The sequence below is a fragment of the Penicillium cataractarum genome (genome assembly GCF_028827025.1).
Source record: "Penicillium cataractarum strain IBT 29864 chromosome Unknown utg000001l, whole genome shotgun sequence".
Classification (NCBI taxonomy): domain Eukaryota; kingdom Fungi; phylum Ascomycota; class Eurotiomycetes; order Eurotiales; family Aspergillaceae; genus Penicillium; species Penicillium cataractarum.
In genome coordinates, this window is record NW_026622737.1 from 1,942,953 (window position 1) to 1,970,092 (window position 27,140).

A 27,140-nucleotide genomic window follows, 5' to 3' on the forward strand; every position below is an offset into this window, starting at 1 on the left:
CTACTCCGCATACGCGCGGTAAACCGCCAACCCCTTCTCCGTCCCAAAATCCAACGCAACCCCCTGCCCAACAAAGAAAACAAACCCCTCCTTCAACTCCACCGTCCTATCCCCAGGAACCTTCATCTCCCCACACCCCTTAGTAACGATCAACAAACTCGGACCCAAAATCGCCTTATGCGTCTCCGTCTCCCCAGCCCCAAGCGTCGTCACAAGCACCGAAAACTCACTAATCGGCGGCGCATACACATCCGTCCGGCCCTGCATCCCCTTATCACTCTTGCGCCGGGGTAACAGCGCCCCCTGGACATCATGCGGGACAAACGTTAGCGCTTGACCGAATAGCTCGACAGAGTCGCGCATGGCGACGGGACAAAAACCCGTGTTGATGACGTTGTCTGATCGGGCCATGCATTCGACAATGTCGCCTTCCAAGTAGGCGTGGATACTATCCGCGGGCACGAAGACGGAGTCGCCCGGGCCCAGGGTGATGTAGTTCATTAACAGGGCAGCGACGAGGTTGCCATTGTCCGTGTCGGTGTATTGTTTGTTCAGACGGTCCAGTAGACCTGGTATATAGGGCTCTGTGCCGAATTGGGACTCTGGGAGGCTTTGGAGTTCTTTGATTGTGGTGGAGACTTCGGTGGGAGGGGCGCTGAGTAGAGACATGCATACTTTTCGTAGAGTCTCGTCGTCGAAGGTGGTTGATTTATCGGGCATGAATGATTCTAGGGGCTTTAGTTTGAAGAGGGCCTGGATATCTTTGAGTGGTTTCCAGCCGGCGAAGAGCTCGAATTTGGAGAGGGCTACTGCAATCTCGGGCTTGTGGTTGGTGTCGCCGTATTTCTTTGGGTCTTGCTTGTGCAATTTCGCGGCGAGCTTTAGGTCTGGGTGGATCTGAAGGGGAAGTGCTTTGGAGAAGGAGAGGATCTAGACAGCTTGTTAGTTGAAATTAGTTTTCGTCTAGAATTCTGTGTCCTTACCTTGGGCAAGAATGGGATCTCAGGTCCAAATCGGTCCAGTACGGACTTGCCCACCAGTTGCGGGTTATTTTTCAGGTAACACCCCAGATGTTCTCCCGAGGACAATAAGTAGGATGGATTCGATGGATAAGTGCCCATCCACATCTATAATGTTTATCAGCCTTCTTATTCTATCATGAACTATGGACAGCGAAACCTACCTCAGAGTAGTGCTTGGACTCATCGATTGCATCACATCCGGGCGTTTTAGACCATAGTTGAGCCACGATCGACTGTTTTCCTTTCTTTCCCCAGTCGTCATTCTGCATAATCAAGGTCAGCACTGAGCCCAGAACTCAATTCCAATGAAAATCATCATACCTTGACACCACACCGTAATTGGACTACCACGTCAGCCATGATCAATGTAAAAGTGTTAATGTAGAGTAACGGTGAACGAAGTGCAATGTGTAGTCGCCGAGGGCAAAATCGAAACTGTCTTGAATTGAAAAATCGATTTTGATTATGTTGTAGAATACAAAAAAGAAAGCAGGTTCTAGCAATGTATCTTCAATAGACCCCGTCAATGCCGTCATCGTGAGCAAGCTCGGGATAGATCTTTCCGTCAAAAAGGCGGCGGGTACAAGAACATATCCTCTTTTGACAAACTTATAGCGCATATGGAGTTACAGCCCACCAATTGACTTTGGCATAGAATTGTAAAATTACTCTTCGATTTAAGTTCACAGCTGGGACATGAATCAGACTGACGTCAACTGCCAAGCATGTTTGCATTCGACTCCGTCTTACAGCTGAGAAACGGCGGTAGTATATCTTTTGATAGCGCTCTTATTAGCTTATCTACGATTTGAATACTTTTATACTGCATAGTATGAAAGAAATATTGGTTGCATTCTGTCGTAGATAATAATGTAAGATATACCGCCAACACCATCCATGTTCCAAACGCCTTGAATGCCAATTATAAACTCCGCGTAATGATTAAGCAGCCTTGAGATCGCATAAGGAAACTCTGCCCAAACCAGGTCATTAATTGTTGAAATCAATTATCCATCATTCATAAAGGTCCTCCGGATCAGGTACCATTGCCAAAGTCATCGGTCTCAGGGACGACGACCTCTTCCGATCAGCCGCAACAAATGGCGAAGTCCTACGTCTCGGCGGTAATGCAAAGCTCATTCTAGACCCAGACCCAGACCCAGAACTATCAGAGCTACCGGCGATACTAGACCGCACACTTTGGCGGTCATCGTCTGGGTAGTAACTCAGTCGCGAATTGAGCCTCGTCTGGTCACGGCCACGTTCTCGTTCCTGATTTTCTGGTGACTCGGAGAATGAGTCTCGACGAGTATGTAAGCCACGGAAGGATGTGGCTGATTGGCTCCGTGGACTTCGAGGGGAAGGGATATCCTCAAGATATCGTCCATTTGTGGGGATGTAGCGATAGCGGTGGGTTGATCGCTCACCCTTGTCAGATATCTCGGCAGGGTAGTCTTGGTGGATTGGTTTGTAGGCAAACTCCGCCTTCTTGTGCTCGACATCGTGGCTTGCTCTGTCCAGGGACGATTCGCCTCTTAGGTGCTTCGGCCGAGATGCTAGCCGAACAGAAAGTCTTGAAGGTCGTAACCCTCCAAGGGAAAGCGAGTTTTGCCTCGATAGAGACATGATCGAGGTTCGATTTGTTGCGGTACTTTTGTTGTCTTCGTCAGCGTCCCCGCTCCGCAGCACGCTTTCTCTCGTAGCATTGCTGCCTGCGGTGCCGTGGACTCGTTCTGACGGTGAACAATCCGGTACGAACCCAGGCCCATAGGACTGTCTCTCTGGGGGTGGTCGATGAGGGTTATCATATTGGTTCCATGAGCCATCTGTGGGCACCGAGATATCCACGTCTCCCCATCTATTGTGGAGAGGCTTGGGGGATTCTGGGCGGCGGAAAATGCTTAGAGGCTTATTGACAATACCCGCCATGCTGACTATAGAATTCCCGGTGGTGTACAAGACTGTGGGTGGGGGTGACAGCGGACATTCGATTGTAGCGGGGTAGAATTCAAAGACAGAGGAATCCAACTCGGTCAGAATCTCTAGAAGTGCGAACGTATCTCTTCTAGTAATGCGGCACAACCCCCGGCTGCGCTGACGCAAACTGGTACCTCCAAAAACCACCAAGGCTGAGGAACGGATAGATCCTGGGCTTTTTTCACGTCAAGCGATCTGCCGATGGCTTGCATGTAGGGCACAAGACCAACCAACACAAACGAGCAAGGCCCGCTCGGATTGGACGAGAGCAGAATCGAGGCGAACAAGGGTCTCGAGGGTGTGTGGAGGGGTCAGCGACCAATAACCGTGGCCACCCCGATACAGCTCAGCTGTAGATGAGCAAGGAAAAACAAGGCACGAGACAGTCAAACGGAGTGGCGACCGCGTAAAAAATCCCAGAGATTCCTCTCTCCTGATACCAGCCAGGACCGAACAATAGGCAAGGCTACCAGGCCAGCGCAGGATTCGTCTGAGCTTCATGAGCATAACGGGAGGCGCCCAGATATAAAGCTTGATCGCCAAACCGTGCATCTCTTAGTCCGTCCGACGTGCATGACGTGAAGCATCGGGAGAGCTGCACGAGCTGCGGGAAGCGCAGCACCAATGCAGCCGGGTAGTGGATGAAGCCAATGGAAGGAAGGAATTGGCGCCGGGACAGCTGCAGGAGTGCGGAGAGATCGGCCGGGCTGACGGACTGAGGGGGACACACGGCGTTCCCTAAATTAGCACACTTTCTGTAAGACTGTAAGCTAACTTGGCTAAGAGGTAAGCTGCCCAAAAATAGAAGTTAATTAGTGGCAATTTACTCATCCTGGTCGTGTAACCCTCCCTCCTAAACCTACCCTGCTTTAATGCAGCCAAATTAGCGGAATATTTTTAGAAATTTATCCCAGTTAGGGACTTAAGTCAGCATGCCTTTTGCTGCATAATTAGTCCCTTATGTAGTACTCCTGCAGTGTAGCGCGCGATAACTTAGTTCTCGGCCGGGCATTTGTACAATGTCAATGTCAATTGGTAACTCCGCGGAAGACCGACCGGCCGAGATAGATTCGGTATACTCGAGGACAAGGGAAAGACTCTGGTGCCAATGGAAGTCAAACGAGTGTATATTGGCATGCTGACAATTTGTATTGAACCTGAGCATGACTGAAGCACAATAAACAATTAAGGCTAAATATACTGCCTACCAGCTCTTGTACTTTCAGACTTTCCTCTCCCATATCCGTAGATCGTACATTCAAGCCCCAAGAAGCAGAAAATGGCAAGACAGTCTGCTGACTGGGCCTGGTTTGAGTTCCCATGTACATGTCTCATGGTCATCAGAACTGTGTAGTACTCCCTCTATTCTTCTTCCCTATCAAGTCTCTGTAGGTCAACTCGTCGCCGAGAGTCCTTCAATCAAGACGTAATGAGCTAATATCCCTTAAACGCGACCAGTTGGGACAGGGCCTGAGGGAGCGGACCCAGAGGGAGGTGGGCCCGAATGAGCAGGACCCGACGGGGCAGGGCGACTAGGCTTAGGGAAAGAATCGTGTCCATGGTCACGCTCAGCGAAAGAATGTCCAGACGGCGGGAAGCCGACTGGAACACCTGAAGCACTGGGGAAGCTACCACTGGGCTGGGGGAAGCCAGTAGGGGTAACAGAGGGGGCGGGGCCCGAGGGAGCAGGACCACTAGTCTCAGCAAACTGACGCTTGCCGAGTCCTTCAAAGCCACCGAAGCCGGGGAAGCCAGATGGCAGACCGGTGGGGACGCCAGAGGGAATAGAGAAGGAGGGCAAGCCGCTAGGGATTCCAAAGTCCTGGCGACGCTCGAAACCGCCGAAGCTACCAGAGGGCTCTGGGAAGGCTGAAGGAGTGCCGGAAGGAGGAGGGCCGTTGTGGAAGCCGAAGTCACCAGAGGGCTCTGGGGAGGAACCGAACTGACGCTTGTCGAAGTCGTCGGTGCTAGACAGACCCGAAGGAGTCGGGAAACCGGTGGGAGGAGAGCCGGTAGGCGTGGGGTGGTCATTTGGCTGAGAGTCACCATGGTGAGGGCCATGGGGCAGGGCGAGGGCACAGCCCATCAAGCCCATAGCGGCGAAGCTGGTGAACTTCATTGTGTTGTTGTGTGAAGGGAGAGTAGACGGATTTAAGCGGTGCGATTGAGAAAGGAGTGGACGGTATTCAAAATGGCGACCACACTCTATTGGGGAATCTTGATAGTACAAATAAACAAGGCCGGAGACAGAACGACACGGTGGATTGGGGATATCTTTATAGGATTGCCCAAAGGCCCAAAACGCACCAGCCATCTTGGCTCCGGGCTGCTGGGTCCATCCCTCCACATCTCTTCCATGATAAAGCACTCCGTGGTCGGAAAAGGATCTCAGGAACTCAGCACCGTCCAGGCTGGGCCATAATCTATGAGTGGAACAATCTTGAAGGCGGGATTGTCGATCTCAGCCAGAACTGAGGGACGGGATGGGGGTCCTCAGACCGGATCCATAATGGGATAGCTTGGGCCAGGACTGTCAAGCACAGGGACGTTTCCATAAACTCGGCAATCCAAGTTCAGGGCTGCGACATTTTCCACTGACAAGTGGAGAGCATGCTACCTACTAGCCAGCTCACAGTGGTACTAGAGAGGTTCGGAGAAAAGTGGCTCTGCAGGGACACAACGGGGTAAGTATCGACATTCGCTTCAAGCTTGGACGGCTTGGAAGGGTAGGGTATCCAGAAGACCCAAACAATAGTGCGACGATCCTGCTCCGTGTATATCAGAACCCCGTGGTGGTCTGATCTATCAGCATGCTCAACACTTCGAGATGACCCTGTCAGCTCTAAGAAGTGGATCAACGGCTTTGATAGACCGGCGAGGGATACCAACGAATCTAGGAAATATGACCGGGAAGCTTAATTCCGAGACGTAGAAGATGCCTGCCCGCAGACTCAATTTCGTTAGTAACGTATTCTTGGCTTAATTTCCAGTGCATCTGTCGGCATATCCGAATATTTGAGGTGTCAACAAGGTTTAACGATGGTTTGGGACATCCTGCACGATCCCTGTTGCTGAATAATCAGTGTAGCTTGCCTCTTCTCGCCGTATCTGTTTGCCACATGGCGGGTATCAAGCGTAGCTGATACAGGGCATGTATCAGAATGGTGGTTCTTGTGGGCTGGGGGGTTGGACCAAGTGGACTCCTTTTTGTTTCCCATGTTGTTCTTGCCCCTTTCAGTAAAGGGAACGATGGACGATCCCTACTGATTGATAAACGTCTAGCCAATGGCCAGCATTCGATCGGCAAGTGGGCCAGCTCGGCTGGATTGTGGTTTCGGAGGTTGAACGGTTGTTCAACGGGCAGAATAATTCAGTGCCATGTTCTTGTAGTCATGTATCACGACGTAGACCCTTCTACTGTCGCGAGAAGCCCTCTGTCTGGCAAATTTTGCGAATATTATCTTCATGTTGCGGAATGTCCTTGGTGATTCAGGCACCACGGTCCAGAACGTATGGAACACTGGTCGCAGCAAGAAGTGTTTCAAGATGAGGGCGAGACGGCAAGTGCACAGTCCAGGCCTACTTCTTCCGCTGCAGGGTTTCTGAGTGAGTAAAGTTGAGTCGAGTCCACTGCGTCGTCGTCAGCCCTGAGTTGTTTGCGGTTTAGTGTGGGCGGGACCTGGCAGTCTAAACTGGATCAAGGTGCCTTTTAGCCTGCTTGGTGGAGCCATGACTTCAGGGATCGACGGTCCACCTTTCTTCTGAGGGGGGCAGCAGCGATAGTCATTGAAGAGTGACGGAAGAAGGAGAAAGGAATCGTTCAGCCGATGACGCTGTACACATAGCCCTTTCTAATCCCCGCCGACAATTCCCCGTCTTAAGGGGTACTCACAACAAGAACCAGGATGGACACCTAGTCATGGCTCCCACGCATTGCCCATCTAGACTGCCGCCTCGGACTTTCAAGCTCCCTTGATATCACAGGTAAGGCACTCACAGCAATGTTGGCTGAGTCTGTCTCGGCACTTGCGACAAGAAAGGATCAGTCACGCCAAGCGCGGAGATTCGTTCTCCGTATTCTTAACTGCAATGGGAGCGCCGATCAAATCCCGCCCATCCCCCTCCTACAAATCAAACTTGGAATAGAAAGCTAGGAACCTTGCGATTGTTAGTCTCAAAGTGTACAAGTAGGTACAGTACTGTCCCCCTAACACCAATTGTATCTTTGCAGCCACTGTAATGTATCGAATGCATTTATCTTCACGTCCACGCAGCCTCATCTGCAGTATATCAACATGAAACCGCCACACGCCTGTTATAGATTGGTGACAATGAGATCCCAGCTCTATCTAACCCCAGTTCAAGCCCCTAAAAAAGAGTTAAAAGGTTAAAAAAACCTAAATTTTCTCCCGAAAGGCATAGCGCCGAGCCGGTCTAGACAATGGACAATTCCGAAAGACAATGATATCGTGCAATAATATCAAAACCAGTGTAGTAGATAGAATATACGGGGTAGGGTATGGTGAACAGGTAGATAGGAAAATCGGAAATGTATGAAATGGGTATTGTTCTTGTTCCGCGGGAAGCGACTTCCCTTCCGAGAGTGGCCCACTGGACGAGGAGAGACCGTCTCGCAGACTACTCTCATATTGGCGGAACTCTAGTTGAAAATTCCGCTCCTCTCTGACTGCGTTCATGACCGTGCTTTGTGGGTGAACGAGTCAGGAGAAGTCGGATGCACCGTCGGCGTCATACTAAGCAAATGACGAGACGAGGGCGACAAGGCCATGGAGATCTCTCTAGCCGAAGCAGCATAGACCTGTTTTGGTGAACCTCGATGGTCTGAACCAGAGCGTTGCCGTCTTCCCGACGAGAATGAAGATCGCCGAGATCGGACAGGACTATGCATGCCATGATTCAATTCATCTGCGTGTGAAGAGAAATCCCAAGAGCCTCGGTGATGAGATTTCCGAGCGTTGATAGAGTGGGATGCAACAAAATCATCTTCATCGTCGCTGTCGGATTCAATTGAGAAGACACCCGTGCCGAAGGTCATGGACGATCGACGGCGGTGGGCCTTTGGCCGGGTTGGGACGGAGACAAGATCATTCGATGTGGTGAAGGATGGGTGTTCGAGGGAAAGGGTACTGCGTGCTTTTCGCAGTCCCTGGACAGTAATGCTGCGGGAAAGGGCTCTCGAGCGTCTCCTTTCCAGTTCATGACTGTGTGAGCCGCGCCGGCGGTTTCGGATACGCCCTCGTCCCATACCGCTTTCTATAGACTCTGTGGAATGATGAAGGGAGCCTGGCATGCGTAACTCCAATTGGCCAGGACTCAAGGCGACCCGCGCTCGCATCTGCTGAACGGCGCGATCGAGTGCCAATTCAATGGCACAGGCATTCCTAATCCGGCTTAACCGGGGCCATGTCGCGCGTTCTCCACTCAAACAAGCCTGCAGCATGAATTCGGTTGTTGGATTTTCAAGGATCCGTGGGAAGTTTGATGAGATCAATTCCGGGTAGATGTTGATGTCGCCGCTGTATTTCTGGTTCATGATTGAAGCAGCTTTAGTCATGGAGGTGGGGAAGACCCCAAGTTCTGAGAGGACAGTCATTCGGTGAAGGACCTCGTCTTTCGCAAGGTGAGTCATTGTATTCATCCAGCGAGGAATGAAAGATGAGCCCAGCTCGGGGTGGTTTGTTGGGCCATCTTCTTTTGGTAAGAAAGGTGCAACGTGTGGGTTGACTTGGGAGACGATGAAGTGATTGACGTTGAACATTTCTGATAGTCGTGTCATGGGAAGATCGCCATCCACCGAGCCATCGATATACTGCTTGTGAAGGTCATTCCAAGGAGTCGCCTCTCCTGTCAACGGGTCTTTGGCCATGAGGGTGAACGGCCTGAAGACCAATGGCACGGAGCAAGACACCGCTCTGCAGATACATTAGAAGTGGTTCACAGGGATACAGAAGACAAGGACTTACACTGCCGACCAGATCAATACGTTGGGTGCAGAGATGTAATTGAGCAGCCGAGGTAGCTCATACATGCCGGCACTCGACACGCAGATATTCAAAATCCTGCGAGTTCGGTTATACGCCTCTTGAAATGTCATGTCTCCCAGCCATGCCTGCATCGTATTTGCCAAATGAGTTATGTCCAGGAAGGATCCAAACTTCAAAAATCGTGCCGTCTTCTGGAAAATGTTCTCTTCTTGGCCTTGCTCGTTGAAGACTGCAAAGTCTCCATGCGCATAGGTCTCCAGCAGGGCTGGCAGTTCATCATCGGTGCGGGTACAAAATACCGCACACACGATACTACCTGCCGAGGCTCCAGAGATGATGCGCGGGATGAGCTTCGATTCATAGAGGGCCTTGAGAACCCCAATGTGGTTCATGCCAAACGTGGCACCTCCCGAGAATAGAAGCGCACTTCGGCCAAATGCCTGTCGCGCTGCCAGCAGCTGGTCCAGTATGTACTTGAGCTCCAACCCATCGCAGCGATTATGTACTGACAGATCTACCAATGTATTGATGGTCTCGAGCGCAGTCGTGATATACCGATCGATCAAATCTTTTGTCCCAGTATGCGAATGTCGATATAAGGACGAGTTGCTCATCTTCCCCAGGTCGCGACTAAGGGCGGTGCGAACAAGATACAGCATGCGACTCACGTCGCAGCTAATGCGCGCCTCCTCCAGCTGTCGCAACCGTTCCTGGACCAACTCCGGGTGGTACTCTGAGCATTCGATGGTGCGCTTCCAAGATACATTGTCCTCCAACACGTCCAATTCATTGGCGCATGTACACCACTCCTCGTACGACACGGCCTGTTACGCAAGTCGCGATCAGCCGGGTCACTCTACAGATGCGACTGCCCGTCAGGGACACGGTCAGCCGCCCTCATTTTTGACTCACATTCTTGATTTTCAGGTATAGTATTTGCTTCCGGTCCTCAATATCTGCTTTCTGCCTGCGCTGCTCAGTGGAGAGCCCATCGCGGTAGGTATGCAAGGTCTCGCCAGCCCAATTCAACGAATCCTTAACGATCGACGAGACGGCCGGGATGGAGATGGCCTTGCGCAAGGACCGACGCGGCGGCGGAGGCAGGGAGACCAGGCTATCCGAATCACGTTTATGGCATTGCGAATGGGCTATTGTGGAGTCGCCGAACATCGACATCGCAGGCCTGTGCATCGGGAGCAAGCCATCCAGCCGGGGTCTATGGCCCACTCGGAGAACAGGGGGGCGATCGCTTCGGATAACCTTAAGTTGCGAAGGGAGGGAGGATGCCGACGAGGATGGTGAATGAGAGAAGAGTGAGTATGAGAATGAGAATAAGGAAATAGAGAAGACCACGGGTATGTGTAGAGAGCCAGTTCTGGCGGTCTGAAGGAGGACAAACGTCACGAGGGCCAATGGAAACCCGCCGGATGACCCAACCCCAACTTTTTCCCCAGCGGCCCGACGATGACTTTTTGCGGACTGGGAACACTAAGTTAGTGTTAACCTACTAACTGGGAGACTAACTTTCGGTATCAATTATGACGAGCCACTTTAATTTCTGGTTGCCCCCCTTTTATTATTCTGGCTCAGCTTCTCACTTTATTGCATGGCCCGTATGCAATGTCTGCATCGATCCTCGATCGATGATCTGGCTGACATCCTGCAGATACCTTGACTTGACTTTAACCCTGCCATCCCGGTGATCTTACTCCACTACGATCATCTGGACGGGGTCCCCGGCGGGGCATCGCGTCCCTGGACAGTCTTGGAGCCTGGCAGCGGCTCACATGCGTTTCTGCATGTGAGACACGCTTGCTATGCGCCACGCTCAAAGTAGCTTAACAGTGGGATGGGGGATGGTGGGATGGGGGATGGTGGGATGAGCGATATCGGTCAATATGTACAGTGATACCTAGTTATAGTATAGTAGTCATCTTTATTTTTACCATGTAGTTCAAACCCATCAATACAATACAACAACATCCATCATTCTACTGTAGTCGCTCCGTTTCGCCACCAAACACTCCGCACATCCCCTCCTCAACCGCTCAAGATCGAAGCCATTCTTGTAAAGTCCGTCTCGCCCGAGTCTCCACCCCATTCTCCCGCCAAAAATGCCCCGCGCCCTCAATCTCGCATCCCCGGAATCCGGTCTGCGGCATGCGGCCTATCTCGGCTGACCACCGCTGCAATTTCCGGGCAGACGTAAAAGTATCCTGATCCCCAAATAGCGCCAGCGTCCGGTGCGCACTCAGCTGGTCGGTTGGTCGACCGGCGGGTCGGGCCTGAGCTGACGCTTTGCCCCCCACGTTTACTGATAGGGCGGAGAAAGCAGTCAGAAGCTGGCTCACGGGTGGCAGCAACGGTGACACGAGGAGGTAGGAGATCGTAGTCGCCGCGCGGGGCGCGGGTTGGTCAGCCTGGTTGGTTTCCGGATTCTGCTTGGCTGGGGGTAGATGCTGTGTGGACTGCGTAGCGATCTTTCGGGCTGCTTGGATAATCGTGTAGATCGGTGTTGTCGGGGTTGTTGGGCCGTTGCAGAATAGGTCGAGCATGACATCGAGGGTTGGGACATGCGAGGCGATTAGGGACCCGAATGAATATCCACCGATTACGAGGTGGATGGCCTCGCTGGGGGCGATATTCTGACTGGATGCGAGTGTTGAATGCAACTCTTGTAGATAATTCAGCATGAACCCATACACGGATACATAGTCTCCCAGTTCGGGCTTCCCAGTCCAGCTGGTCCGCCCTTCAGAACTTCCAGCTCCTCTGTAGTCATATCAGCCACTTTGAGAATCTTCAACCCTGGGCGGGAGTGCAGTGTTGTACCGGAAGTTGAATGTCACCACGATATACCCTGCTTGTAAAAGCTCCCCACCGACAAACGCTACAATGGGATCATCATAGCACCCACCGAGCGGCGCGTAAGGATGGGCGACAATGGCACCTCGAATGGAAGAGTTTGATGCCGATTCTATATTTTGGTGCTGGCGCGGGAGATACAGTCGACATTCCAGCTGGCAATCATCATGGACCGAGGGAAGGTGAAAAGAGAATGTCGGGGCAGGAAGGTCCATGTTTCAGAAATTCCTCCACGCTCCCCGAAAAAGTCAATACCGGATGGTTTGTTGTTCATGAAAAGAGCTGGTGTGAGGTTGATGTGGGAGCTGCATGCTCAGATGAGAAGCCTTCCCGCCCGTGCCCCAATGCCCGCCGCCAGGACTACAAATATGGAAGCACTAGGAGAACTACAGATAGGTCCAACTACGCAGTTGCAAAATAGATTAGCTTCAAATAGTATGTGTATATAATTCTTCATTTATTGTATATTTCAGTGTTCATATGTTCCTATTTCATGCAATCAGAGCCAAGCTGGGTCTGGCTCGTCGTCGGATCTTGACGCAGTATCTGCATTATCTGTGTGCTGAACCGGACCTTCTTTTAATAGATCCGTCGGAGGCTCAGAGTCATCACTATCGGATAAGTTCTCATGCGTATCTGGGGGCCCCTCTGAAAGTTGTTCCTCCGATGACGGTGATTGGGAGGTGAGCACATCTTCATGTACCGGCAGCCCAAAGGCTGGAAGAAGCATTCCGCGCGCTTCGCCGAGTGCCTCGAGCTCTGCAGCAATGCAGCAAACGAGAAGTTTCCAATCTTTCTTCTCGGCAAGATCCAAATGTGTTTCAAGCCTCTGGACGGTCTTGTCCAAGTCCTCCGAGACATTTGCCGCGACTTCCCCCATCGTTTCTGACACTTGCGTATGGTTGGAATCGGTCGCGGAAGACTGAATCTCAATATAGTGTCGCATATTGGCCCGGAGGCGCTTCTCAAAGCCTGACACGTCCGCGATAGCTTGTTTCCAGACTCCGCCTCCCTCCTCTAGAGCCATAATTTCAGCATCCACCTCGTGTTGTCTCTTATGTAGACGATCTTGTTCCAACTTCCAATGTTCCTCTGCCATGTCGAGGGTACGTCGTTTGGGATTTAGGGAGTAGAATGAAGACTCGGTAGATCGTTGCGAGAGTGGCTGGACTGGGGGGTCACGAAGATAGCTTTGGATATCGGACTGAAGGAGGGATAGGGACTCGTTGTAGGATGACAGCTTTGCATCGACAGAGTTCTCGATGTGCGATATCTTGCTGATCAGATTTCGATGCTGGGCCTTCATCTCGTACAGCTTGGTTTCCAGTTCGTGAATGTCAGTCTCGAGACCGCGTGCCTCTTCTTGCAACCGTCTAGCTTCTTGATTCTCTTGGTCATTATGTATAGCTGATATGGCCTCTTCCAGGCCATTTCTTCTTGAGTTGAACCCTTGGATTTCTCGGAGCGCATTGTCTCGTTCGTCCGTTTGCGACGACAGGATGTCCCGTTCCTCTTCTCGCAGCTTTAATAGATCATAGATCGACTGGAATATACCCTGTCGTGCGGCGCGAAGCCCAATCTTCTTTACTGGAGTTTGCCGAGCGGGCGTAGTCGACGGAGACCGAGCTCGACCAGCTACCGAGGATGTCGGGGTAAAGCTGCCGTCCGATGTGTTTTCTGGCTGAGATCTCGCGAGACCCGCCAGAAGACCCTCACTTTGGGCATCGATCAGAATCTGAAGATTGCGCTGAATGTATTTTGTCTGGCGCTCAACTTGTAGGAGGGGATCATGGTGGTACATCGAAGTTGCAGCTGGTACGGGTGGTAGCCGCTTGTCTCGAAACGGGAGAAATGTTGACATGGCGAGTGAACGGGGAAACCGAGCTTTAGGTAGGGAAGTAGAAGCAGTGCTGAAGCTCTGGAGGGTGATACTGGGCGATGAACACCTATTTAATAGGCCATCAACATCGCCCGTTTGTAAAGTCTCGAATGTCCGCTGGACCTCACCAGCTGACGCCCGACGCTCTCGGATCGCATGGGCGTCATTGGCTCACGTGACCAGAACAGTCAGCTCCTCCGTTGACGTTGACTCGCGCCTGCAAAGCTTCCGTTGTCTGCTTCCAGCTTCCATTCCCACGTCCACTTCATCTCATCTCGTCCATTTCCTTTTAATTTGTCTTTTGTGTTACCTGCCGTCATCCGATCTAGGACCACTTGTTCCATTCTACGCCATCGCTGCTCTGGGGGCTCTTTCGCTGTTTCCCCCGAGCTCCCTCCCGTCGACGTTGCTTCATCACCCCAACAACAACGTCATCCTTTGAGCCTGAGCTCCTCTCAGTGAATCTCGACGTTAGACGTCTACTTTCATAAAGATGGTCGGAGTCGTTTCGGCCGCCGGTTTGGTCGGCTTCCTCTCGGAGCCTGACCCAGAGCTCAAGGTCTTTGCCTTGAAGTCATTAGATTCGCAGATCGACCTTCTATGGACAGAGGTTGTGAATGCCGTTCCGGAGATGTAAGTATAGTGACTCTGTGAGCTTTTTGCGACGCGATGCCGATTCTATCGCGCGGATTAGTCGTCACAGCAGATCGTCCAGTTCCTCGGGCTTGGGCTAACCATCTCCATCCAGTGAGGCTCTTTACGAAGATGAATCTTTCCCAGAACGCGAGCTGGCCGCCCTAGTTGCCTCAAAGGTATACTATCACTTGCAGGAATATAATGAGAGTATGGTGTTGGCACTGGGTGCGGGCAAGCTGTTCAAGCTGGACAGTGGCGGCGAGTACGAGGAGACCATTATCGGTAAGTTGCGTGGTATCATCCACAGACTGTGTGATCGGCCTGCTAATTACTCGGTGTACTTTTATAGCCAAATGCGTTGATACCTTCATCTCTCTATCCGCTGCCCAGCGACGCAGCTCCGGTGATCAATCCGCCAACTTGAACAACTCCTTCCCAGCATCCGGCGATGGCGCTACGAGTACGTCTGCCAGCTTGACCTCCCCAATCACACCTTTCTCCAAGTCTGCACTTCCCTCCAAGTCTTTGCTCTCGCGCCAGGAGGTTCCTGGTATCGATGCTGCCCACCCTGGCGGCGATGACGCCAGTGTTCAACACGAGGAGACATCGCTGGTCTTGAAGCGCGGTGTTCAGAGACAATTGCAGGCTGTGATTGAGCGACTTTTCGAGGAGTGCTTCCGTCAGAAGCGTTACCGTCAAGTCATTGGTATTGCTATTGAGGCAAAGAACCTGGAGGTCCTTCGCATGGCCATTCTCCGAGCCAGCGACGATGAGAAGAAGCAGCAGCAAGGCGAGTTCCGCCGTAGCGAGGAGCTTATGGAGTATGTTTTGGATATCTGCATGGGGATCGTCCAAGAGCGGGCTTTCCGCAACGAGGTTCGTCTATTAACCCGGTCGTCTTCAATTTGGTGGTAGCACTAACACAGTCTTATTGTACAGATCTTGAAACTCATCCTCGACCTCCTTAATGAGATCCCCGCCCCAGACTACTTCTCGATCGCGAAATGCGTTGTCTACCTCAACGAGCACTCAATGGCTTCCAACATCCTCCAGCAGCTGGTCGAGAAGGGCGACTCACGCTCTCTCGCCGTTGCCTACCAGATTTCTTTCGACCTCTACGATAACAGCACCCAGGAGTTCCTGCAAAAGGTTCACCAAGAGATCGCTGAGTTGGTGCCAGAAGCCGAGGCCGAGAAGCCGAAGGATGAGAATGACGAGCCTAAGGAGTCTGACCGACTCCTTGACGACCAATCAAGCTCATCTCGGCCATCGGGAGAGCATAGCAAGCTTTCAAGCGAAGCAACCTCGGCTTTCAAGAATATTCTCAAGATTCTTGATGGTCTCAAAACGATCGAATTGAATCTAGAATTCCTGTATCAGAACAACCGGACGGATATGGCCATTCTGGACAAGGTCCGTGACAGTCTGGAAGCTCGCAACTCAATCTTCCACACTGCAGTTACAATCTCGAATGCCTTCATGCACGCTGGAACGACCCGCGACAAGTTCTTCCGCGACAACTTAGAGTGGCTCGGTAAGGCTGTGAACTGGTCCAAGTTCACGGCCACCGCTGCACTGGGTGTGATCCACCGGGGCAACCTGAACCAGGGTCAGACTCTCCTGGAGCCTTACCTCCCTAAGGATCAGATTGCTGGTGTTGGCGGTAGCTCGAACTCAGTCTACAGCCAGGGTGGTTCTCTGTACGCCTACGGTCTCATCTATGCCAACCACGGCGGCATGGCTGTCGACATCATCCGTGACTACTTCAAAAAGGCTACGGAAGAAGTTGTTCAGCACGGTGGTGCTTTGGGTCTGGGTGTTGCGGGTATGGCTACTGGTGACGAGGGCATTTACGAGGATCTCCGCAATGTTCTCTACACCGACTCCGCTCTCAACGGTGAGGCCGTTGGTCTTGCTATGGGTCTGGTCATGCTGGGAACTGGCAACATGAAGGCCTTGGAGGACATGATTCAGTATGCCCACGACACTCAGCACGAGAAGATCGTCCGTGGTCTGGCTATGGGTATGGCTCTGATCATGTACGGACGTCAGGAGGCTGCTGATGAGCTTATCAATGGTCTCCTTGGCGACCCCGATCCCACCCTCCGCTATGGTGGTATCATGACGATTGCCTTGGCCTACTGTGGCAGTGGTAGCAACAAGGCTGTTCGAAAGCTCCTTCACGTTGCTGTCAGCGATGTTAACGATGATGTGCGCCGTGTTGCTGTTCTGAGCTTGGGTTTCATCCTGTTCAGGAAGCACCAGAGTGTGCCTCGCATGGTGGAGCTTCTCTCAGAGTCCTACAACCCTCACGTTCGGTACGGTGCTGCTATGGCGCTGGGTATCTCCTGTGCTGGAACTGGATTGGACGAGGCGATCGACCTTCTCGAGCCAATGCTCAAGGATTCCACCGACTTTGTGCGCCAGGGTGCCCTGATTGCCCTGTCCATGGTTCTCGTTCAGCAGAATGAGGCCATGAACCCCCGCGTCACCAGTCTTCGCAAGGCTATGTTGAAGATGGTTGGTGATCGCCATGAAGATGCCATGGCCAAGTTCGGTTGCGCTGTTGCTCTGGGTATCATCGACGCTGGTGGCCGCAACTGCACCATCAGCCTGCAGACTCAGACAGGCAACCTGAACATGCCCGGCATTGTCGGTGCCGCTGTCTTCGTGCAGTACTGGTACTGGTTCCCTCTTTCCCACTTCCTGTCTCTCAGCTTCGCCCCCACGGCCGTGATCGGTGTGGACCAGAAGCTGGAGGCTCCCAAGTTCAAGTTCCACAGCAACACTCGCCCCAGCCTCTTCGACTATCCTCCAGAACAGCAGGTGAAGGCTGAGGAGGCTCCTGAAAAGGTCAAGACTGCCGTCCTTTCCACCACCGCTCAGGCCAAGCGTCGGGCCCAGCGTCGGGAGAAGCAAGCTCGTAGGGAGAGTATGGATATCGACCAGACGCCGACTACACCTAAGGTTTCAGACCAGCTCCCAGAGAAGATGGATGTCGAGGAGGCGGCTGCTGCCGAAGGCGAAGAGGCCAAGGACGCCGAGAAGATCGCCGCTGAGGGTCAGAAGAAGAAGGCCGAGCGGGAGAAGGTTGGCTACGAGTTGGATAACCTGTCAAGAGTTTTGCCTGCCCAACTCAAGTACCTGACCTTCCCCGACCCACGATACGAGCCTGTTAAGAGGGTATGTTTTTACGATTCTGTCGCCATCGAAGCCAATACTAATTCTTTCTTCCAGCCTACCGGTGGTGTCGTTGTTGTCCTTGATAACCAGCCCGATGAGCCTCGCGAAACCATTGAGCTTGAGGCAAGCCGCAAGAAGCCTCAAGCCCCTGCACCCTCAGGCGAGACTCTTCAGGACCGACTTCAGGCTGCTATTGGCGCGGCCGCTCTGCAGACCCCTCAACGGGCCGCTGCTCGTGCCGCGCTGTCTGATTACGCCTCCCTCGGCGGTGCTGCCGCCGCTGCAGGTGTTTTGACTGCCGTGGATGAAGATGAGGAGGGAGTGGAAGATGCCCCCGTGCCAGATGAGTTCACGTACGAGACGGATGCAGAGGAAGAGTAGAGGTGGTGTGCAGCGTAAACTATTTCCGACGCTGGATGTATTACTAGACTCATCAGGCTCTATCACAACCTGATGTCTTGGGAACTCCATATTTCCGCTTGTCATATGAAGCATTTGTCTACATCTCTATCTGATTTGCCATTTTTGTAGCTTGTAGACTTTAATGTAACCGGGCATTGCGACAAGACGTGCCTCATGCCAAAACTGCTAGACGCTAGCTTGGGAGCGGACGGCTCAATCGCTGCATGTAGTCTAGTTTTTGCGGCATGAAACCTCGTATTCGACCCACACTTGGTTGTTTTGGTTCGATTCTCTGGTCCCAAAGCCTCGTCGCCAAGATGCCAAGGGTCCGTATTCTCTTCAAGTGCCAGCGGGGAGGCCGTTCACCTCCGCAGCGCAATGCCAGTTGCACCTGAGAAGTGTCGGATAATTGCCAACTGAAAGATGGTGATGTCTTAGCGCATTGCTGGGTCCCTCTAGCTCAGGGTTCCTCCAGGGAACGTCTATAAAGAGTTAGAATATCCCCTTCAAGCCTTTGTGCCCTGAGTCTAGTCTGACAGTGGATACTCTGTCCTCAGCAGTATCAATCTCCGCCATTTGCATCGACCATGCAGCTCTCTGCTCTCCTCCTCAGCACTCTGTTTGCCTTGGGCCTCCACGCCGCCCCCGTCGCAGACGAAGCTGGACAGAGCGAGGTCATCGACGGAAAAAAGATCTTTGAGCGATCAGGTCAGTTGTGTCGAGTGCTCAGCGAGCATGTCAACTGTCGCTATGGCCCCGGCACAAACTATGATGTCAAAGTTGGACTATCCTCGTCTTGGACACGCGGGTATTACTTCACCTGTGTGAAATCGGGGGAGTGTATTACGTTGAACGGCGCTGTTAACTGGTAAGCAACAGAATAATCTGCGTGGTTATTATGTGGACGGGTAGATTCTCTAACCCTTTTAGTGGCTGGGATTATTTTGAGGAGGATAGGTGCTATGTCAGTGGGCACTATACTGACAGCTCTTGCACGCTGGGTATGTTATCTCTCCTCTTTTTGATTTACTGCCTTAGTATTGCACGGTTTGCTGATATTTGAGATAGCCAAGCTTGGACGTTGTTAAATGGGAATATTGGGAGGGCTACGGGCTGATGCTACATACTCGCGTCTCGCTGTCCAGCTATCTCACCTCTCGATATCCATGCTTCAAGATCTTGATTAGGATGGCATGGCCTAAAAGCACTTAGGTAGAGCACACTGCCGCTGGTAAGCACCTAAGGGTCATGGAAACGGCCCAGGCTCTCATTTATGACCTTTTGGGGCATTACTGTATGTAGTTATCAAAATAACATTGGATATGGCCACAGCAGTATCAGAGTCTCGATCTAAGAGCAGATTGTGTGGTATCTCAACAAAGGCCATGTTTCCCTAACCTCCAGTTTCAAAAGCATTTGCAACGTATTCCTTTGAAGCCCAAGATTCCACTTCCATCCACATCAGGCTGTCCTGTACCTTCGCCTAGGATGGCATCGTGTCGCATTGATTTGGACCTTGCTTCTCATTAGAATCCTTCGGTATCTTTTTCCCGCCGTATTTCCATTTGTATGCTCTCCATCATATGCAAGGTGTATCTGTACAGGTCGTTCGAAACTTGCGATGTAGGGAACCACCGGGGCGAGGATTAGTTGAGTTGAAGCACTCCGAATGCCCTGAAGTAGCGATAGAACAACGCCGTGGAGTATTCCAGCTGGGCCTCCATGTTGGCCAGAATACTCAGTACCCCGTCATCAAGATCATGGCTCATGCCTTCGAGGTACGGATTGATGAGGATATTGCCATCGAACAGCTCAAAGATCTGCGCCACGTTAACCTGGTAGAACGACCGCGGTTGATCAGCGAAGACGCGAATCGTGATTCGAGAAGCATGCTCTCTGAACAACGTAGTGAAGGTTGGCCCGCAAGAGGTAAGCCCGTCCCAGCCGTTGAGTACGACCATCATATTTCGATTCATGATATTCAGGGCGGCGGTACGGCGGGCGAAGAAGCGAACGGTTTCGCTGGATGGGGGGAGCTCGAGGTAGGAAGGCCAGGCAAAGGTGTGGAATTCGCAGATTCCCCTGATGGGCCCGTAAGCCTGTTCGAAACATGCTCTGGTGTATTCGAGGCTGATGCGTAGGTCGGCGTCGCTCTCTCTTCTCTGGCTGGTCATCTGGTTTCGGTCGATCGAGCTTCTGGCGACGAAGATGACGTGATCGGGGTTGGTTGCCATATTGGTCAAAGGGCGTGGCGTTGTCATTACGATGGGGTCTGTGAAGAACAAGATGTGAGCTTTAAGTAGGAGGGATGGATGCTGGAGGGTGGAAGATGGAAGATGAAAGATAGAGGTTGGAGGTTGGACGCACCTTGTAGCCCGGAAGTTCCCAAGATCTCTCACCCAGGCCGTAAGAGCTTTGAGTGTCCAAACCCTTCCCAGTGGAAGTGACGGATATTACGTGACAAGACAGCTGTAGCAGCCTGATGATGGAAAACACGGAGTCAAGACAGTAGCTTCAAGTGGAATGTATGGGTGTTGGCCAAGACCACCATTCAGGGCATTGTCAACATCGAGTTTATGAGAGAAGAAACAGGCAAACAAAGACCAAAGAGTTGGCGCCTCTTTTGATTTACTACACGATACCTTGATATTATAACATGGTTAATGGCCAATCCTAGCCTAGGATGAATCCTGGGGTAGATCGTGGGGTGGTGGGGCCGGGCCGAACCTTGTGGCAGCGCGGCAACCTGCAGGAGAGCCGCATTGTTAAACAGGGGCCATTATCAGAGTATAATGTTGGAGATTTTGAATCCAGAATGAACATTGTTATATAGAATATCTACTAGTTGTTCCTTGATTGGAACTATCGTGTATTGTTCCCTGGGAAACAACTCTGTGTACGAGGTTGGGAGACCAGGGTTCTGTTGCTGCCTCCCATTACCACATGCCCCTCCAGCCCTGGAGTTGCCTATATTTCCATTTAAGGAAGGCACGATAGTTGCTGTTTCCATTAATGACAAGCAAACACCCCGTTTGGGAACCAGAACGTTAGGGCTGATTACCCCCAGACCCTAGAAGGTATAAATATCTCCTCCTCACCCAGGAGGGTCTCCCAAGATTTCTTCCTTCGTAAACTCCCCAACCCTCCTCCTCCCTCTTCTCTCCAATCTCCATCCTCCACCCTCCATTCAAGATCTGGTCAATCCCACCCACCCCACTTGACCTTTATCCTTCTTCAAGACTCCTTCAAGTCTTTGTCTCTCTTGTCCTTGACCAAGGCCTGCCATACCCAACCTCCATCCTTCATGGCCCTTGACACATTGACCTTCAATCACTGTCATCACCTTGGTTTATCCCCATATCACGTCACGTCAACACCTTGACACGTCCACATGGCTTGACATCCCTTTGACCATCCACCCTCATGGTAAGTCCACATCCCCACCCACTCTTATCTTATTTTGACTTATGACCTTTCCATCTTAGACATGTCCACACCTTAACATGTCTACATGATCTCACCCATCCATGGTCATTCAACTCCATGGTCATTCAACTCCATGGTCATCAACCTTCATGGTCCATCAAGTCCTTCCACCTCATGACACGTCAACACCTCAACATACCTTCATGGTCTTCCACCATCAGACCACTGACCACCCATCGACGTCGTGAACATCAACATTCTCTTGATATTCTTGGGCCATCAACCCTTCAAGGTTTGACTTGGCGTCTTCTTGAACAGGCGTCATGTAGCTGGTACTACCCAGTTTGCATGTCAGGACAAATCCAAGTTGGGGCTGAGTCAACCTTCCACTCGGGCATTGACACATTGACCTTCAATCACTGTCTTCTGTCCCGCAATACCTCTCTCTACCTACTTCCACTCACCACATCGGTCTTCAATTACTTTCATCTTCTTGCAATTTCCGTTATATTTCCACCGGTTTGGTTAGCTTCCTTCCTGAACAGGCGTCACGTAGCTGGTGCCACCCAGTTTACGTGTCAGGACAAATTCAAGTTGGGGACTTACCATTCCGATCAACCGATACCTCTCCGCCATTATTGTTTTTCCTTCGAACCATCGTCCTCGCTTCCCGTATTATCGTCCTTCCACTCACGGCTTGGCTTGATCCCTTTTGAACAGGCGTCACGTAGCTGGTACCACCCAGTTTGCGTGTCAGGACAAATTCAAAGGGTATCTTGTCATTCCGATCAACCGATTCCTACTTCTCCTTCCACCGCGTTATCTCTTCGAACGATCATCGTTACCTTCCGTTTTCTCGCTCTTCCGCCAACGGCTTGGCTTCAGTCTTTTCTGAAAAGGCATCATGTAGCTGGTATCGTCCAGTTTGCATGTCAGGACAAATTCAGAAAGGACTCTGCCATTCCGATCAACCAATTCCTACCTCCCTGCCCGCCCCATCGATCTATCCATCCGTCCCGCAGTTGCTATCCCTTCTATCGCTCTCTCGGCTTGGCTTCATTCTTTTGTGAACAGGCATCACGTAGCTGGTACTACCCAGTTTGCGTGTCAGGACAAATCCAAAGAGGATCTCAGTCATATCAACTACTTGACACATTGATCTTCAATCACTGTCACCACCTCCACTGGGGTCCCCCTCCTCCAAATCTACATCTACATGACACATTGACCTTCAATCACCGTCATTTCTGTTTCCTACCGGGTCATCTCGCCTCTATGCAACCAACATCTACTCGACACATTGATCCTCAATCCCTGTCTCGTTACCTCCTCTTGGAGACTGGTAAGTTGTCACACTTCCGGCACCACTATTGATACAGTTTATTGACGTCCAACCTCAGGAAACACAATTCCCACCAATGGACGAAAGTTTAAGCGTGCCTTGCCACCTCTCGACAGACTTGTCTTCGCTCCTCATACATGTCCGTTTCAAATCTCATCTTCATATGAACCTTCATATACACCTGCTTCATACATACCGACCTGGCCAAAATCAATGATGTTCTATATTTGCTTGTCATTTAAGAATCGGACAATATGCTTCCAAAATTGCCATGCGTAAATAGATTGTTTTGAAAATGTGGTTGTGGAAAAATCCATGATTCTCTGCAGCTTCAGTGACTAGTAAACTCTTATTAAACAACGTAAAGCTTGGCTATCTCAGCCTTGGTTGGATATCCTGCGTCACAGAACCACGTATTGGAGTCCCCATTCTTCCTGGGTGTCATTATGAGGCCTCTTGAGCCCTAGGTCTCTTCCTTTTACCCCAAACACAAAGTCACGTGCTCTGTTGTTTTGTTGGTGTCTCCTATCGATCCTCTGAAGTCCGTATCGAAAACCTTGGAACGACAAAATTACAGTTAATTTAAATCTACCGCAAGGTCAGAAAGACCGTTATAGTCATTGTTGATGGGTAGTTACATGATTAAGGGACAGTTAACACGTGGCGGGGCGCCCTACCTATACCAATCTAAGTATATCTTCGTCGCTGCAATATATGTAACCGCGAATACCATGAATATCTACAGGGCTGTTCGACCACTTCTGTTTCTAGCTCAACCGATTTAAGATCAAAACCATCAATTTCTCAGATCATTATTGAACCAAGGATCATCACCCCGTACAGTGTATATCCACGAATCGCAAATGCGCCGATGGCTCCCACATTTTCACATGTTCACATGCGCCTATTAGCTAAGCAGGACGCCTCGGCATTTTATCACTGCGATGACGCGGTGGGAGCCAATCACCGGCCACATGTACGGCGATGACCGCCCCGATCAGCGACTGTGGCGGCCGAGGAAAGCAGCTGAAGACCCAAAATCACGTTGAACAGCACGAGGTGGATGCTCCGAGGCATCCCAAAACTGGAGTCGTATCGTGCTGGACACGGAACTGGCTGAATCGGGCGCCGTTCTCCGGTCCTATATAGCGCGCGTGCTCCATCTACCCCGGAGTTGACACTATTTTTTTTTCTTTTCCCCACGAACCTCTCTCCTGCACCATATCGGATTCTCTTAGTCGCTGTGCTATATACCCTTAAGCAACCTCTTCTCTTTTCCCTACCTTCCTTCAACCCGCACACATCACCATGTCAAAGACCTTCAGCAAGGACGACGTAGCGTCGCATAGCAAGGGCAACAGCCTGTGGATTGTGATTGACGAGGACGTCTACGATGTTACCAAGTTCCAAGATGAGCATCCTGGTAAGTTCTTTCTCGTCGATAAGAGCCGTTCAAGAAAAAAAAGTTCATGCGACGGGGCCTAGCGCGGGGCCCACCTTGGAGTATCACATGTGCTGACCAGAATGTGTAAAATAGGTGGAAAGAAGAGTACGTCATAGCCCAGTGCTGAAATGTCGCCGAGAGTTCAAAATTAACATGTGAACAGTTCTCCAGCGAGTCGCCGGAAAGGATGCCTCGAAGCAGTTCTGGAAGTACCACAACGAGGGAATTCTGAAGAAGTACAAGGGCCAGCTGCAGATCGGCTCATTGAACACAAAGAAGGTCGAAGAGCCCACACCGGCTCCCGCCCCGGCGCCCACGAAGGCCGCCCCAGCAGCCCCAGCAGCCCCTGCTGACTACAAGCCCCCGGCGACTGCTGAGCCTCAAGATCCCTATGGTGATTTGATTCCGTTCGCCGATCCCTCATGGTACCAGGGTGTAAGTTTTGTTCTATTTGCCTTTCTCTGTGTTGTAATAGAAGCACTAACGTGTTGGTTCATTTTTTTGATAGTATTCCTCCCCTTACTTCAACGATTCTCACGCCGCTCTCCGCGAGGAAATCCGCGAATGGGTCGACACCGAGATCGAGCCGTACGTTACCGAGTGGGATGAGGGCAAGAAGGTTCCGGACAGCATCTACAAGCAAATGGGTGAGCGCGGCTACTTGGCCGGTCTGCTGGGTGTCAAGTACCCTGAGAAGCACACTCCATACCGAGTCAAGTCTGTAGCTCCCGAGCGCTGGGATCTGTTCCACGAGATGCTGTTGACCGACGAGTTGTCGCGCTCTGGTAGCGGTGGTCTGGTCTGGAACTTGATCGGTGGCTACGGCATTGGCTGCCCGCCCCTGGTCAAGTTTGGTAAGAAGGAGCTCGTCGACCGTATCCTGCCCGGCATTCTGGCTGGTGACAAGCGTATTTGCTTGGCTATCACCGAGCCCGATGCGGGCAGTGATGTCGCAAACCTTGGCTGCGAGGCTAAGCTCTCCGAGGATGGCAAGCACTACATTGTCAACGGTGAGAAGAAGTGGATCACCAACGGTGTTTGGGCTGATTACTTTACCACTGCTGTCCGCACTGGCAAGCCCGGCATGGAAGGTCTCAGCGTTCTGCTGATTGAGCGCGAGGCTGGCGGTGTCAGCACTCGTCGCATGGACTGCCAGGGTGTCTGGAGCAGTGGTACCACCTACGTGACCTTTGAGGATGTCAAGGTCCCCGTCGAGAACCTGATTGGCAAGGAGAACCAGGGCTTCAAGGGTGAGTTGAAATGCGTGAATAACCTAGACACCGTAGTGAGCGATTTACTAACTCTGTCGCAGTCATCATGACCAACTTCAACCACGAGCGTATCGGCATTGTCATCCAGTGTGTCCGCTTCGCCCGTGTCTGCTACGAGGAGTCCATGAAGTACGCCCACAAGCGCCGCACCTTCGGCAAGAAGCTGATCGACCACCCCGTCATCCGCATGAAGCTGGCCCACATGGCCCGCCAGATCGAGGCCACATACAACTGGCTGGAGAACATCATCTTCCAGTGCCAGTGCATGGAGGAGACCGAAGCCATGCTCAAGCTTGGTGGTGCCATTGCCGGACTCAAGGCCCAGTCTACCCAGACCTTCGAGTTCTGCGCCCGCGAGGCCAGTCAGATCTTCGGTGGTCTCAGCTACAGCCGTGGCGGCCAGGGTGGTAAGATCGAGCGTCTGTACCGTGATGTCCGTGCCTACGCTATCCCCGGTGGAAGCGAGGAGATCATGCTTGATCTGAGCATGCGTCAGAGTCTGCGTGTGCACCAGATGTTTGGCATGAAGCTTTAAATCCAGCCTTTGCTTTTGCATTAGAGATTGGCCGTGATTAGACCATTTTCTCTTTCTGTCCGTTGCTGGACGAGTTCTTTTTTCATGTCCCGTCCCTTTTGATGTGAGGGACCTTGTTTTTGGCTAGATATCCCGTCCGGTGTGACGCATTTTCCTTGAGTTATGATTTTGCCTTGTACTACCATCTGCTGCCATATATATTGGCGTTTCACTTCTACAATGAGATCAGAATATAAGGTTGTTCAAGATGCCTTTTTGGAGGGATGTTAAGCTATGTTGTAGATAAAATAAAAATGAATTTCTTCCAATTAAGAAAAACGTTACTTGCCAGTATCACTCTTCTGTCTTGGCCGTAAAAGCTACCAGCATACCGTCTAGAAGTTCCACTCGAATTTGGAGAAGTTGATCCCGAGGGTCCAGGTATTGATCTCAGTAAATGTAGATTGATCTACTTTTAGATTGGTTTATAAGGAACGTTTTTAATCAGAAACACAGTAAATTTGAAAACACTAAAACTGAAAGCTGGCCGATGTGTGTAGGCAGGCAGAGCGAGAGTTACCTGTGAAGGTAAACAGAGTTGATAGGGAGAGGCATAAAGACCAACTGCGCATCCTCCCGCCCCAAGTTCGCCGCGAACTGACGGCCAGCTCCTCGATTTCTCCCAATCCCGCATCCTGCTGACAGTCTCTCAGGGTATAAGAACCCTTTGTCTCCCTGTGTGCTGTGTCTCAAATCTCTTCTTCCTCATCCTTTTCTTTCACAAATCCAGGGTTGCGCCCGTGCTTCCAGCAGGCGGTCGCCCGGTGACAAGCCCGCAAAGCCCGCCGGACTGCATTGAATCCAACCCAGGCCTGGTGGCTGCTCAAACTCCCCTTTCCCCTCGCCCGACCGTCATTCATCCAGTTGGATTGAAAGCCGATCTTCAACATTGCCATTCGCAGGCCAATCAATCCTCTGCCGCTCGCACCTGTGTCTCCGAAGCTACGACCCGTACGTACGGTTTGGGTACGCCGGACCTTCCCATCTCACACTCTTGCGCCTGCGCACCATCTCCTCGTACTGACCTGTCTGAGCGACCAGGTCATATTTGCGACACATTGATTCCGAGGCTGAAACCATCTCCTAATACGACACGAGCAACCCCTCTCAGACA

General features: G+C 51.6%; 13 protein-coding genes across 13 annotated transcripts; 3 read left to right on the forward strand and 10 right to left on the reverse strand.

Moving 5' to 3' along the window:
- N7496_000676 (uncharacterized protein) lies at window positions 1-1,382 on the reverse strand (the record flags this gene model as incomplete). The annotated part of the gene is made up of 4 exons (XM_056693607.1): window positions 1-930; window positions 984-1,127; window positions 1,184-1,285; window positions 1,344-1,382. The coding sequence occupies 4 exons, from the start codon at window positions 1,380-1,382 to the stop codon at window positions 1-3; spliced, it is 1,215 nt and encodes a 404-aa protein (XP_056560336.1).
- A 654-nt stretch (window positions 1,383-2,036) lies between these two features.
- Window positions 2,037-2,951, reverse strand: N7496_000677 (uncharacterized protein; the record flags this gene model as incomplete). Its single annotated transcript, XM_056693608.1, has 1 exon — window positions 2,037-2,951. The coding sequence occupies one exon, from the start codon at window positions 2,949-2,951 to the stop codon at window positions 2,037-2,039; it is 915 nt and encodes a 304-aa protein (XP_056560337.1).
- A 514-nt stretch (window positions 2,952-3,465) lies between these two features.
- On the reverse strand, window positions 3,466-3,830 carry N7496_000678 (uncharacterized protein; the record flags this gene model as incomplete). The annotated part of the gene is made up of 2 exons (XM_056693609.1): window positions 3,466-3,737; window positions 3,827-3,830. The coding sequence occupies 2 exons, from the start codon at window positions 3,828-3,830 to the stop codon at window positions 3,466-3,468; spliced, it is 276 nt and encodes a 91-aa protein (XP_056560338.1).
- Window positions 3,831-4,443: 613 nt separating this feature from the next.
- N7496_000679 (uncharacterized protein) lies at window positions 4,444-5,118 on the reverse strand (the record flags this gene model as incomplete). Its single annotated transcript, XM_056693610.1, has 1 exon — window positions 4,444-5,118. One exon carries the CDS (start codon window positions 5,116-5,118, stop codon window positions 4,444-4,446), a length of 675 nt encoding a protein of 224 aa, XP_056560339.1.
- A 2,574-nt stretch (window positions 5,119-7,692) lies between these two features.
- On the reverse strand, window positions 7,693-10,174 carry N7496_000680 (putative Patatin family phospholipase; the record flags this gene model as incomplete). Its single annotated transcript, XM_056693611.1, has 3 exons — window positions 7,693-8,932; window positions 8,984-9,828; window positions 9,917-10,174. The coding sequence occupies 3 exons, from the start codon at window positions 10,172-10,174 to the stop codon at window positions 7,693-7,695; spliced, it is 2,343 nt and encodes a 780-aa protein (XP_056560340.1).
- Window positions 10,175-11,052: 878 nt separating this feature from the next.
- On the reverse strand, window positions 11,053-12,084 carry N7496_000681 (uncharacterized protein; the record flags this gene model as incomplete). The annotated part of the gene is made up of 2 exons (XM_056693612.1): window positions 11,053-11,776; window positions 11,837-12,084. 2 exons carry the CDS (start codon window positions 12,082-12,084, stop codon window positions 11,053-11,055), a joined length of 972 nt encoding a protein of 323 aa, XP_056560341.1.
- Window positions 12,085-12,368: 284 nt separating this feature from the next.
- Window positions 12,369-13,730, reverse strand: N7496_000682 (uncharacterized protein; the record flags this gene model as incomplete). Its single annotated transcript, XM_056693613.1, has 1 exon — window positions 12,369-13,730. One exon carries the CDS (start codon window positions 13,728-13,730, stop codon window positions 12,369-12,371), a length of 1,362 nt encoding a protein of 453 aa, XP_056560342.1.
- Window positions 13,731-14,241: 511 nt separating this feature from the next.
- N7496_000683 (proteasome regulatory particle base subunit RPN2) lies at window positions 14,242-17,948 on the forward strand (the record flags this gene model as incomplete). The annotated part of the gene is made up of 5 exons (XM_056693614.1): window positions 14,242-14,381; window positions 14,497-14,666; window positions 14,734-15,260; window positions 15,324-17,567; window positions 17,622-17,948. 5 exons carry the CDS (start codon window positions 14,242-14,244, stop codon window positions 17,946-17,948), a joined length of 3,408 nt encoding a protein of 1,135 aa, XP_056560343.1.
- Window positions 17,949-18,556: 608 nt separating this feature from the next.
- On the forward strand, window positions 18,557-19,057 carry N7496_000684 (uncharacterized protein; the record flags this gene model as incomplete). The annotated part of the gene is made up of 3 exons (XM_056693615.1): window positions 18,557-18,837; window positions 18,900-18,970; window positions 19,038-19,057. The coding sequence occupies 3 exons, from the start codon at window positions 18,557-18,559 to the stop codon at window positions 19,055-19,057; spliced, it is 372 nt and encodes a 123-aa protein (XP_056560344.1).
- A 558-nt stretch (window positions 19,058-19,615) lies between these two features.
- N7496_000685 (uncharacterized protein) lies at window positions 19,616-20,230 on the reverse strand (the record flags this gene model as incomplete). Its single annotated transcript, XM_056693616.1, has 1 exon — window positions 19,616-20,230. The coding sequence occupies one exon, from the start codon at window positions 20,228-20,230 to the stop codon at window positions 19,616-19,618; it is 615 nt and encodes a 204-aa protein (XP_056560345.1).
- Window positions 20,231-21,612: 1,382 nt separating this feature from the next.
- Window positions 21,613-22,031, reverse strand: N7496_000686 (uncharacterized protein; the record flags this gene model as incomplete). Its single annotated transcript, XM_056693617.1, has 2 exons — window positions 21,613-21,768; window positions 22,002-22,031. The coding sequence occupies 2 exons, from the start codon at window positions 22,029-22,031 to the stop codon at window positions 21,613-21,615; spliced, it is 186 nt and encodes a 61-aa protein (XP_056560346.1).
- A 2,014-nt stretch (window positions 22,032-24,045) lies between these two features.
- N7496_000687 (putative acyl-CoA dehydrogenase) lies at window positions 24,046-25,987 on the forward strand (the record flags this gene model as incomplete). The annotated part of the gene is made up of 5 exons (XM_056693618.1): window positions 24,046-24,160; window positions 24,275-24,286; window positions 24,345-24,616; window positions 24,690-25,431; window positions 25,494-25,987. 5 exons carry the CDS (start codon window positions 24,046-24,048, stop codon window positions 25,985-25,987), a joined length of 1,635 nt encoding a protein of 544 aa, XP_056560347.1.
- Window positions 25,988-26,715: 728 nt separating this feature from the next.
- Window positions 26,716-27,085, reverse strand: N7496_000688 (uncharacterized protein; the record flags this gene model as incomplete). Its single annotated transcript, XM_056693619.1, has 2 exons — window positions 26,716-26,954; window positions 26,986-27,085. 2 exons carry the CDS (start codon window positions 27,083-27,085, stop codon window positions 26,716-26,718), a joined length of 339 nt encoding a protein of 112 aa, XP_056560348.1.
- Between the last annotated feature and the right edge of the window lie 55 nt (window positions 27,086-27,140).